This window comes from Cygnus olor, chromosome 16, assembly GCF_009769625.2.
Source record: "Cygnus olor isolate bCygOlo1 chromosome 16, bCygOlo1.pri.v2, whole genome shotgun sequence".
In the NCBI taxonomy this organism is placed as follows: domain Eukaryota; kingdom Metazoa; phylum Chordata; class Aves; order Anseriformes; family Anatidae; genus Cygnus; species Cygnus olor.
In genome coordinates, this window is record NC_049184.1 from 9724545 (window position 1) to 9738052 (window position 13508).

Sequence of the window (13508 nt, forward strand, 5' to 3'; positions counted from 1 at the left end):
ACACTTAAAACCATCCAGTTCACTGCATTCATCTTCCTAGAAATAGAGATCTAGATAATATGTAAGAGGAAATATAACAATATGCTATTCATTCCAAAACATCCTTTCAAAAAACGCCTTCTGTCAGAAAAAGGAGCAGTCCCACAGATTGAACAGGAGCAGCAAGAGCACTGGATGTGTTTGCACTCCGGATGCGGCACTGGTTGTTTTCCGAACCCATCTCCCGTTCCTCAGTAGTGACACCAAGGTCACAATACTTCTGCCATGGCCTGGGGAAGGTGATTTAATCGACACTCAGAAAATATTCTGATACCACTAGAAAATGGCATAATGCAAAACAAATAAAAAATATTGCCTAAAAAAATAATAATAATAAAATACAAATAAAGAAATGTTGCATTTTCCTTCTCCATACTTCAAAGTTAGCTTTTCCTTTCTTTGTAAAGAGAAAAGTGCTTGTGAAATTTTCAAAGCTACCTCAGTGCCTTCCGTTACCCAGGTTCTTTTAAACAGTATCGGTTTTGGCTCCACAGCCTTTTGGCACATACATCCTCAACTCATCCTAAAAAGCAGGATTCAAAGACGAGAGCTGTTTTCTATACAGGATGAATTTAGGAGATTGGGGTGTTCCTGGCTCTCCCAGATACCTAGCTCTGCTAAAAAACATCACCTAAGCATGACAAAGTGGTCCTTTTTATTTCCTCAGTTTTATAATAAAACATGGATGAAGCATAACTAAAATGCAGACAAAAAAAAGTAAAAATACTGATTTCATTTGTAAAGAGACCACTGATAACAATGTAACACTGATAACCACACGTGGCCAGAATGTTTTCTTGCACGCTCAGCCTTCTGTATCAGCTACAAAGCTGACTGCTGTAGCATTAACACAGGAAGACAAAGGGAAAGGGAATGAGGAAAAAAGGAAAAATGGTGATTGCCAAACCCAGCTCCTCATGGACTTGGTGAGCTATGCTAAACACCTCTTCTGGGAAAAACTCCTAGTGAAGCAACTGAAGTGTGGGACAATGCAGTGAAAATGAGCTCAGAGTCTGGGACATAGCTCAAACTGTAACCTAAAAGCCAGAGTTTATCCTTGCTGAAATGTTTAAATGTGAGCCGAGACAACTGGTGTGCACTTGCCCACCTCCAGAGGCCACCTCAGCTCTCAGCGCCGTGCACAGGTGACACGAGCTGCTTCTCAGTGACTTCCCTGACACTTTTTGTTCCCTTCGCTACCAAAATAATTAGCTAGGAATTCCAATTTTGGAGGCTGAGCAGAAAAATTTAGGACATTTCCATCAAAATATATCTCTTTAATTGAATAACTTCCTAGACTCTCTTGTTAAAGTAAATAACTGCTAATGAGTCAAGCAATCAGAAGTGTTTTGCCAAGGGGAAATCAACAGTATATTAAGATAGTTGAGTATTATTGCTGAATGCTAAAGGCAGCTTTTAGCGATCAGATGTTTACAAACTAAAGGAGTTAGATGCATTTGATCATTCCAAAATGTATACTGACACCTTTAATATCATTTTTCTTCCATCTGTGCAGGAACAATATTTCCTTTACATTACATATATACCAATGGGTAAAGTTAGCTTTCAGATTTTACCAATTTTATACAAAATACTGATGTTCCCCTCTGAATCAATTCTTATGGCAAATATATTTTTCATAGTATCATGCATATTATGTGCTGCAATCCCAGTTTTTTTAAGATATATATATACGTATATATACACATTTGTTTGGTGTAGTGGTGATAAACTTTGATTAATCAAAACAAACATTTTTTTATATTTTTCAAAGAAGTAAATCATTTGCCTTCTTGGCAGATCTTTCCAAGTTCTCCCAAACTTCAGTGTTATGTGCAGAAACTATACTGTCTATCAGATGACCTTCTTCTTATCTGACTTACCCTGTAGGATTGTGAACATACCCACCTATCTTCCTGAAATTTAAATAAATAAATAGATAAATAAAAATAAAAACCACCCTGTATGTTGGATCCATAAAAATAGGGAATTTGGGCACTATTCTGTGCCAGTGATTCTCTAAAATTTTATCAGGATCTGATATCAACCATCAGCCACGATTAGACTTTATATCAGTGAAATAACCATTTACAACAGTTAGAGCAATATGATATACTGCACTTAGCTAACATGCGAAGAAGTTGGAAACAACTAAAACAGCAGTTCAAGCCAAAGCTTGGATTTTAGAAAAGGTCCTAGATTTCTGGATATCCTTGCATCCAGAATCTTTCTCGACTACATAGTATGTTTTAAATTAGAACCATATCCTTCATGATATGCAAGGCACAAATGTCCATCGAATTCAGTGTGTACTTTTGGACATGAGGAAGGGACGTTTCATTAGCAGTTCATGTGAAAATCATTTTCAGTTGATATTTGATTTCATTGCACTGGAGTTTAATGCTGATGGCAAAACCTAAAGCACAGGTCTCATCCAAAATCCTTTGGAATCAATGTGATTCCTAACACTAACTTCTGTGAAGCCAGGATTTCTACCTAAATACTTTCAAATAAAATGCATAGGTTACTTCTAGACCATTCTGATCACCTGTAGGATTCTGCCAGACTAAACTGTGACAGTTTGCCTGCCTCCAAGGACAGTTTCTGTGAATCCTAAAAGCTTACACTTTGCATATAATTATTATATCCAATAAAAAAATAGCATGAAGTGACTTCCAAAATCCAAAGGTCAAAAATTCAGCTAACATATATTAATCTTTATTATGTAACAATGACATAATAAATAAGTTTATGAGTTCATATGACCTGTACAAAAAGCCAAAAAGATATTGCACCAAGTTAGGTACAGGCTATTTGGATTTAATATTTGTTAAACATATGATCTAAAATTATATACAGTTGTGGAGTTAAGGCAAAACTAGATGATACCTTTAACACAACAGAAGGTTTGAAAAATAGACATAATTACAAAGAGGGGAATCTCATCTCCAGCTAATAAAGTGGCTGTGTCTAAGGAAGGAATCCCTTAGATTTTTAATAAAGCGGTTATTATCAATCACATTAATTAAAATTGTGAGATTAATAAGTGTGAGATTTCCTGAAGGGCAAAGCTATTTTGCAAAGTTGTGCCTGAATGATCACCTTTAACCCTGGTAAGAGTATTTTCTTAATGGTTATAATAATCTGCTCTTCTTTTTAGAAAACACCACGTGGAAAAGAGGAATACCTTACATACACAACTAAAATACAATCATAACCCCTTAGCTTTATGTGAGCTAGACATGATTGTGACCAGTGACAGAGCGTAGATATATGGGTGAGCCTTCCAACAGACTACACGCAGAGGAGAATTAAAGTCAATCACATATCAATAATAATTACCTTTCTCAAGACAATGGAATAAATCATGTCAGTTAAGTCCCAGTGACAAAAACATGTATGACCAATATATCAATATACAGTTCTTTGGCAGCAACACACTAACTCTTGATTGAAGTCTGAACTCAAACTCTCCTAAATTATAGACCTGGTTGCCAGTCTTTTCGTAATTAAAGAAAATCCACTTCTCTCATGAATCCAATAAGTCCAGTAAATGAAATCTGAATAAATCTTGCAGGCAGCTTTAGACTGTAACATTAAGCATAGATATTTATCGTCTGCTTTAGTTTCAATCCAAATATATTGTATTTAAACACACGAAATTCTGTGAAACTTCTGAGTAGTTCAGATGGGGCCAAAATCCATAAAGAGAATCCATATTCACCCATGAAAAAACAATAAAGAAACATCAATCCCATGATGATAAAATGATCTTCATGTAACAGGGGCAATGATGAGTCCACACCTGGATGAATGTCACAGGAAAACTGACTTTACAGGGGAAAGACCAGAAAGCCAGAAAATGTAGAATACTGCCATCCACCGACCAGATTACCTTTCTCCAATTTCAGGTAAACCTTATCCTCCTTGTCTAGATAGAGCAGGACTCCATTAGTGGCAGCTTCACGTGTGACATCCTTGTCCCCAGCAAAAGCAGAAATGACTGGCTTTCCGTTTAGCATCAAATTAACCTACGAGAGAAAAAACACTGAAAAGCTCTAATTAACAGGAAAACGTCAACAAGTCCCAATGAATATTAACTGCAGTGCCAGAGGTCTGTTTGAGGTCCTGCTGTTCGCTGTTGTTGTCTCTTTTTAACTAATTACATTCACGCAATGTGGATGTGTTTCATGGGCTTGGTCTGTGGCTGAATGGGGTCAGTGCGATGCTGCCCATGGACTACAATGGCTCAGGCTCAGACAGTGTGAAAGGGAAATGAGATATTGTCATCATCAGTTGCACATGCACATTAATTGTTGGCAGAACAGCCCTGTCTACGCTAACTCTCTGGTGATATGGACCTTTGAGCTAGTACCTCGGTTTTGTTTCACATCGCCTACTTCACAAGGTATTTAAACGGGGTATTATACTAACAAAGACGACATTTTAGAGAAACTTAGGCACCCAGAAATGCAATGTAGGCACCTAATGAGATTTCAAAAGTACTGCAGTAGGCTGGGAGCTTACACTTCATTGAGAGCAGAGTATACATCCTTTCCATTATTGACTGCAGCTTGATTTTAAAGGCTAGAACAGCCCTTCAATTTTAGGAACCGCTGCACTGTCTTTTGATACTGAATTCATTTGTCCATAAAACACTTCTGGACGTCCACACAGCCTCTTTATGAAAGCCACACCACACAGACAATTGTGTAAATAAAGTTGGGCAGGGGTCAAAGGAATGGACAGATACAGGCATTTTCATTTCTCCTATTAGTTTTCCTCTTCTTTTTCTTTTTGAATGACTATAATACAGTCACGGAAGGGTGAATTAAGAAATGCTTGGTTATACCGAGTATTCTGGCCTTCCATATGCTTACATTAATTTTAATGGGAGTCACAGTGGAATAAATTACTGCTCAGCATAAGTCAGGGCAGCAGAATCTGGCCCTGATTTGGGATTTGCTTATCTGGGATATCCACTTAATCAGATATCCCCAGGGAACCAATTTCAGTTTAATAATACTTAATGGCACTAACAGATGTTTCAGGGGCATAGTAATATCACTTATGTAGGAAGCCTTCAGGTGATTTAGTGGTGTTTAAGTCTTCATGTGGCTGAGACTCAAGCTGGTTTGCTCTACTGCAATGGTTTTCAGTTCTCGCCTTCACTATCACACACATAAAAAGGTCATCAAGATTTAACTTGTTGCTTTATTTAGGTTCATCTTATTTGTTCTGTACCATCTCGGTTGGTCGGGTTTCCCTGCAGGTCATCTTACAGCTATTTGGATTACAGCACAAGACATACCACAGGTTTGCCTCAGGTTATCTTACATTAACTGTGTCAAAATGGAGCTAACCAAACTCATCCATCACTTCTGAAAACCTTGATCTGCGAAAGATTTTAGGTCATGTGGTAGGTCATTAAATTCCCCATAAAACACTGAAGACTGCACTGGGCTTTCTGAACCCAAGACTGAACATCTTTCCTGGCAATATGTATTCTAAATCCAATGAAGGTGACTGACATACAGTTATTCTAGGCCATTTCAACCCTCAGCATTTAAGAGAGTGAGAGGAACAGCATTTGATCCTATTAAATAGCTTACAAGCTCATTATAGGAGAGTTTACGATGTCAATATTTCATCTAAGACTTTTATCTTTGACCTGAATGGAAGCAAGATTTCAAGTTGTAAACTGAAGGTGAATTTCCCCAGGGATGAGAATGTGCCTTACACCAGCTCCTCTGCCTTCTATACCATTTACACTTTTCTCAGCAGCTTTTCTGGCAACCCAAAGCCAGAGCTGCCACAATGAGAGAGCTGATCACACCTCCTGCAGAAATCAGTTTCCTCTCAGTCCTGTACACTGAAAACCATATTGAGGAGCAAATCAGAGCAGGGTAAAAGCATCAGACACTTCTATGAATCCAGTGGTCTCATAGGTGGAAGTGGAGAAAGCTACAGACATTATTCCAAATCTAGAAAGCCAGCATATATGTCACAGAAATTGTATGACCTGGGGTGAAGATTAAGGAATGACTTTAAGGAATTTACTTTTGGCTCAGCAAGGCGATGTTCAGGAACTTATAGGCTTTTCCTCTAAGCTAGTGCATATTTATATTTAATTAAGCAGTTCAGCTGCTATTAAGCTGCAAAAGAAAGCATAGAATTGCACCTTTTTTTAGTATAAGAGGTATCTTTTATGCATTATATGGCAAAGCAAGTTAGCAAGTTTAAAATGCTATAAAGGTTCCCTAGAAGATATCCCTATAGCTGCACAACATTCTGGTGTAGTTGCAGAACGAGCAGAGCACAGCAGACTGGTTTCATGAGCGTCTATCTGGCATCGTGATCTGACAGCCAGGTGACAAGACATTACCAAAACAAGCAACTGTGGTATGTATCCTCAGAACCCCTGTGTTCAAGACAGTGAGTTTAACCAGTAGCAAAACATGACTTTTCATTAGTATTTATGCAATCAAATGAAATTCAGAGATATATTTTACTCTTCGTTGGCTCATTCTATTCGATACTTAATACTATCCCAGACACTTAGTTCTCAGAGTACAGAAGTGGAGCTATGACAATTTATCTCATGTGAGAATCCTGCCTCATTCCAGCTGTTTGGTTTAAATATATTCACTCTATTGCTAGGAACTGTACACCACAAGTTGCTTTAAACTAAGCTATTCTTCCTTGAAAGTTTGTTAAATGCTTGTGTTCGGTCAAGATTCTATTGTGAATAAACAATTTAAGTAAAAGATTTTATAGTCATATTTGATCAACGTACCTGTATTGTTTGGCTCTGATAGACTTTAATTACGTGAAAACTGAAACTGTAAATTCCTTTTCTTGGTGCTACAAAGACAGATTCCAATGTGAAAAAATTGCCCACATTTACTAGGATCTACAAACAGAAAGTACACAATGGGAATTAGTACACAGCGCTAAATAAAACATTTAGACTATTAACTGTTCCCCCATAGATATTTGTCCATCTACATCTCTGATTTTTCATTTATTGTTCTACCAACTAAGTTGAAATATTTCTGATAAAATGGATGTTTATTTATATTTTTCGTACAACTTTACTATAAGTAAGCTAGGGGGAGAATATTTCTTACTTTGCTACTATGTCATGCCTACAAGATCTTTCTTCTACACATGTTTAGAGGATATTAAGAAAAGGCATTTTTTTATTCATCATTCCCCAAAAATGACATCAAAACACTGATTCTGGGAGTGGCATATTGGTTTTGGCTAAAAAGCACTGGCCAAGCCAACACCGCCTTCCTGAAAGTATCAAGCTGTGAGGAAGGATGTGTGTGAATGCTGTAATTCATTCAGCAGTTCAGAGTAAGCCTGAGCTACCAAAATACCTGGCATATGAGCGAGATCTGGCTGTGAGCTTTTGCTGCTTTGTTTTTGTAAGCACTAATAATAATTTGGGTTTGATTAAACAGAGACAAGGAACCGAGAGGAATGGACCAGACGAGTGCATCATACATATGCTAAATCTCTTCTTTAATGACTAATTTTTTCTTTCTACCCACTCGGTTATGCTCTATTTTTAATTGATATTTTCAGGCTCCTTTATGCCAGACACAGCCCTAGAAAGCCACGAGGAATGCCCACGAAGTTATGGTGATAAAGATCGCCAGCATAAAGCTATGTAACAAATCTGGCTTCGGCTGTCAGGATAATTTACTACTCATTTTGATATGATCTAGGAAGTAAAATGACCATCAGTCTCAATTACCTGCTCTAGGACAGGACCTGGCATACAAAATACGTGCCGCAACCTGTATGTTAAAGCATGACTGACTGAGAGGGGCTGTACTAGGAACCTGTGGTTTTTAGAGAAAACTTGATTTTTCCTTAAAATCCGCTCTTCTCTTCTCCCTCCAAGGCTCTGCCAGCCAACCGAAGTGTGATGGGGCTGCCCGCACCCGGGCACCGCCGGTCCCCCAGCGCCTCGGGGTCCCCGAGGGCTGCCCTGGGGATGCTCGCAGGGTCCCGGCCGTCTCCCCCCCGGGTCTCCCGGCCCCGCAGCCCCCCCGGCCGGGCTTCACCTCGCCACCCTGCCGGGTGCCATCCACCGCCGGGCCGGGAGGGGCCGGAGGGCACGGAGCGCACGGCCCCGGAGCCCCGACGGCGGCCGCCCCCCTCCGCGCCCCGCTCCGCCCTCCCAGGCGGGCAGCCCCTTCCTTCCCGGGGGGGGGTTGGGGGGGGGTGGAATTAAGGCCCCCGGCTCCTCAGGAGCCCCCAGCCTCCCATTTCCCCAGCTTTGGGGCTGGGGCTCCCCGCGAACATCACCCCAGGGCGCCCCGGTTCCGAGGGACACGAGGGGACGGCACCTGTTGATCGGCCCACAGCCCCTCGGGAATCCCCCCCGGGCCCCCCCCCCCCGGGCCCCGCAGCCCACCTGGTCGAAGTAGATGATGCGCGTCTTGTTGCTCATCTCGGAGGGCTCGTGGTTGGTGCTCCTCACGGCCGAGAAGGCGACCTTGGAGTTGGCCGCCCGCACGGAGATGCCGAGCGGGGAGGAGGAGGACGAGCCCTTGGCGTCGGTGGCCGGGTTGGAGTCGCAGACCACCAGGCACTTGCCCTCCAGGACGATGGGCTCCGTGTCGTTCTGCGCCCTCGCCGCGGGGCCGCCCAGCGCCAGGGCCAGGAGGAGGAGGGCGGGCAGCAGCCGCCAGCCCATGGTCGGCACCCGCGGCCCCTCCGCGCCGCTCCGCGCCCCGCTCCGGCCACCGCGCACCCGCGGGAGGCCCCGCCGGCAGCCCCGCACTGCCCCGCACCCGCACCTCCCGGCACCGCCGCTCCGAAGTCTTCTCGCTTTTCCTCCGGCTTCTTCCCTCTGCCTCTTTTATTTTTTTTTTTCCCCTCTCCTTTTCTTCTCCTCCCCCCCCCCCCCCCCCGCCACCACTTTGTCTTATTTTTTTTTTTTTTTTTTTTTTACCCGAGTCCTCTTTCAAACCCGCCGCAAAAAAGCAGCCGGACAAAATAAACACTTCCCGGTGCCCCTTTTTCTCCCCTCTCTCCACATCAAAAAAAAAGAGAGTAAGAAGGAGGGGGGTGGGTGGGAAAAAAAAAAAAAAAAAGCCCTCAGGTGAATTATTGATGAGAGAGAGGAGAAGAGAGGGGTCACGAAGAAATAAAACCAGTTGGCGTTGCCATGATTGCTGCTGCCGGCTCGCTCTCTCCTTTGAGCTGGAGATCCAGGATGCTCGGAGTGGCGGAGTGGAGAGGTGGCAGCTTACCCCCCAGCTGCCAGATCCCGTGTCTGATACCACCGCCGGGGTGCTGCAGACTCCAGATCTCTCTCTCTCTCTGCCTCTCTCTGCCACAATCCCCCAAAGAGTTATGTCACAACAAACCTGCCCATCCCTCGCCCAGCTGGGCAGATGCGGGGCTCCATTAACAGAGAGCCTCCTCTTGAAATTGCCCCTTACGCCGACTCGCACACTTGTCCTCCCAGGCAACTTTTTAAGCAGCTGCAAAGCCAAAGGGAAAGCAACAAATCAGTGCAACGTCCCTTGTTTCCAAAAGGAGGCGGGGGTAAGAACTGCAGCCCGGTGGAAAGGAGTGCTTCTAAACCTGGAGGAGTCTCCCGGGGCACAGACCTCCCGTGCCTTTCTTTGCAGCTTGCATTTTGGCATGACACCCTGACCCCGTGTGCGCTGCCACTGATGCCCCAGAACCCAGCACTGGGGAGGGGAGGAGAGAAGCAGCCCCCCTCAACGCCCCTTGCTCAGACCCCCCCATCATTAAAAGACTTTCCTGTCTTCCCTTTGAGGATTAATGTTGCCAAGTATTGCCTCATGGTGCTGCCAAATGGCTGCTTCTGGTAACATTTTGATTAGACACCTCTGTCTAGTAATAGTTTCTTGTTTGGATGTGTGCTGAAAGGACGGGAAGAACAAGCAGGTGCCTTTGCTCAGTACTTCCACACACCAAGATTATTACAGACTTGACTGCTATGGCACTGGTGACGGCTTCTAGAGCAGATCCTTCTTGCATCGCGTGGTCCCATGATGCACTGAAATCATCTCTTGGTGAAACCCAGCCCCAGCCAGGGACTGGTAGAAATGAAACAGTGCTCCCAGAAGCAGAACAGGCTCAATGGAATTTCCTCCGCAGCAACAGCAAAGTGTCCATTGCTCGTAAGAAATGGAGAGTATGATTTTTGGATAGATGAACGCCAATGAGACAAGTACTTTTGCAAATAAGAGTTATGCAGCAAATATTTCCCATGACAGCCATTAAGTAAGAGCAGCCTTCATGTACTTCTTGTCCAGAGCCATCGCTATCTGGGTCCAGCCAGATCTGTCAAACCTGGCTGGGAAAGGTGCCGACCCATTCGGGAGCTGCAGACGCCCTCAGAGCTTGCTGCCTCCCTGGAGGCTTGGGTTCCCAAGAGGCTTGGGCTCCCACAGCACCTCAGCTCAATGCACTAACAAATGCTGGCCATAAATCTGGACTCTAACAGACAAGCGAAATTAAGGAAGCAACAGGAAGCTAAGAGGAGTAATAAAAAGCACTGAAACCCACTCTCCAGTGAATAAAAGGCTTTCTGTGGGTAAATGTGAGCTGGGACTGTTTTTCAGGTGATGTGGAGAAGTGAGGTGAAGCATTGTCTGCAGAATTCAGAGTCTTCAAGAAGCCATAAAGCAGACAAAAACTCCCCTTAGCTAGGAATAAATACAATACTCTGTAAAATTCAGAAAGCTAGATGCAAATTTTAAGGAATCCCTTTGCTCAGATGAGGTAAAAAGAAATTTTACTGTTTTCTACGAATGCACCAATATCCTCTTATTACAGTGACACCATCAAAAATGAACAAAACAAGTCAAGTTGAGAAGAACCACTTGCTGTAAACAAGAAAGGAGACAAGAAAGGAGGTGAAGACTTGCCTCACAACATTGTTCCTTTTGTAGTGGATCTGCAGATTAAAAGATTCATGCCAATGCATAGGAACACCTGTCTGGAAGACTCGTGCGAAGCAGAGCTGTGTGAAAACAGCAAGATTCTGTTGCAGAATGTTTTGTAAATAAATACACATGTATAAATAATCCCACACTATTCCAACATCTCTCCTTTATAGTCTCTTCTGTACCTCATGCTGCTCAGCCTTTCAACAATGCACAAGTTACATTAAATATATATGTATAACATATATATAAATTTGGAGTGAAGTTTGAGACTTCTGCCTATTCTGAATGTTCTATTATTTGTCAGAGACTACGAATTTTACAATAATTTCAGATAGATTGTTCCAATGCCTTTTTGTTGTGGACAATGACATCAACTGTCTCAACAGTGGAAAGACAATAAAATAGGCAGAATTTAGATGAATCAAGGGGAAAAAAAGTACCATCAGAAACCGAAGTGGTCCAAGGGCCAATGTGCAAGCTGAAGGAGCTGTTTGGGCAGGTGACTTTCCCATTTCCTCTCTGCGGCAGCAGACACGTGCTGAGGCTGGCCTGGCCACGCTACGCGCCCGTCCCACTGCTCTCCCTTGGGTGCCCGTGGCGGTGGTTTGCACAGAGCAGACAGCAAAGTGCAGCCAACATCCAGCTGAGAGCACATCTCGCTGGTGTGGTCTTCTCCCAGAGCTGGGCGTGCATTTTTTGTACACACAGGTTACTTGAGCTGTGGGAACAAATTATTAATAAAGTATGCAGCTAACTAATTACAGCCATTTGTGAACACAGCTACTTCATTTCAGAGCTCAGTTGTGATAAAGTTAAATATATGTCAGGAAGAAATTTGCACACACATTTTGCATGCAGTTATAAACCTGGTTTGAGATCACAGTCTACAAAAGCTAAGTGCTCCTCGTCTCATGCAACCTACTCTGGAAAAGTCAGAAAATACAACAAGAATTCTCTTAGAACTACCTGTCAGTCTGCATGGGTAGCATGAGACAAACATTAATGATTAACATCATACTCCTTATTATCTATGAAAGGGAGACCAAAGTGAGCTCTGTCCGGCACTGTGGATTAAATTTTCAGGAATGTCAAAAAGTTCTGAAAATGCTTTAGCAGGTGGTATTTAATTTGGACATCAGTGGTACCCCAACCTGACTAGAGTCCACTTCGATAAGACTGTGATTAAGGCCAAGTATCAGATATCACGGAGACGGGGTCAGGTTCTGCCCCTGCATTTTGCCCATATTTATGCTGTGCACATGCTCGTAGATGGTTCTGGTTTCAGAATCCTGTGTTATCTGAAAGAAAGACCCTTTGAATGCAGCGTTGGTGGGAGGAAACTTCAGACACTATTCTTGTCTTGGTGCCTTTGACTTAGGCTATGTCGCTTTATTTTCTTCTGATTTACAAAAGGATACGGACAAACCCTTTGTTGCTTTGTGAATCATTTTCTTTTCCATGACCAAAACATGCTCTACAGTACTACTGGCTTTGATGGGTTTCTGGCTTCATAATTCCTCAGTAAAATGAGCAACTTCAATGTGTTATGGAGTTGGAGGAATTGGACTGAGAAGAGGCTCAGGTGCAGCAAGACCGGCCCTTTTGTGCGGTAGCTGGAACACAGGCGCGCACCAGGGACTGCAGAGTTTCTATCCTCGTGGGAACCAGCAGCAGCTCGATCAGATATTTTACTCGATGCCTGGCACTATGTTTCAGTATTCTTTTCCCCAAAGGGTAACCGGTATTGAGATTTCAGGTGACATTTATTAACAATATGAATTCAAAAGATGAATAAGACTATTAAAATTTTTCTTAAGCAATAAGCCATTTGCAAGATGGAAAGAAGGCAGCAAGATAACAGGACAAGCAAAATTCACCAGAGCAATCCTGATTTAACAGCCAAGTCCTACAAGTGCAAAGGAAATCTCATGTTAAATAAATGTCCTCTGCTCTGGGAGAAGGAAAGCAAAATAGAAGCCATCGGGGAAAGTGTATTTGGGAGGGAAGCTGAAATGAGGAAAAAAAAAAAAAAAGATTTCTTCTTGGAAATAAAGTGAATATAACCTCCAATAAAATCAGTATTGTTGGCATTCAAAATCAAAAGCATCACACTGAAAAATGCTGTAGACGGTGTCTTTTCTGACTGTTCAGACATGGCACCAAATCACAATTCAGAAAGTAATGGTGGCAGTTAAAACAAATTCTTGGAGGCGATGGATCAAGCACTTAAATGGAGAACATTGCCTGCTATCAATAATTTCCAAGTTTATAACTGGGCTGTTAGGGCTGCCCTGCAGAAGGCAGGGCCTGATCTCTGCCACAGGCAGCCCACGCATCGACCGCTGCCGAGCTGCTGGCATGGCGCACAATACTCCCTGGGAGAGCAGATCTATAGATAACATGCATAATCCAGCCTCCAATCCATGCATAAGTAAACAGAATGAAGAGCTCCCATCCACAAAATATTTGAGCCGTATCACAAAACATCTCCTTCTTTTTTTCCCACCCAGGCAGTGGGAAGAA

At 42.9% G+C, this 13508-nt stretch overlaps 1 protein-coding gene across 1 annotated transcript; it reads right to left on the reverse strand.

The window, feature by feature from the left end:
- Nucleotides 1-402: 402 nt before the first annotated feature.
- On the reverse strand, nt 403-8762 carry CBLN4 (cerebellin 4 precursor). The gene is made up of 3 exons (XM_040576037.1): nt 8471-8762; nt 6836-6952; nt 403-4070 (listed from the first exon to the last, which is right to left on the reverse strand). Exons 1-3 carry the CDS (start codon nt 8750-8752, stop codon nt 3873-3875), a joined length of 597 nt encoding a protein of 198 aa, XP_040431971.1. The 5' UTR covers nt 8753-8762; the 3' UTR covers nt 403-3872.
- Between the last annotated feature and the right edge of the window lie 4746 nt (nt 8763-13508).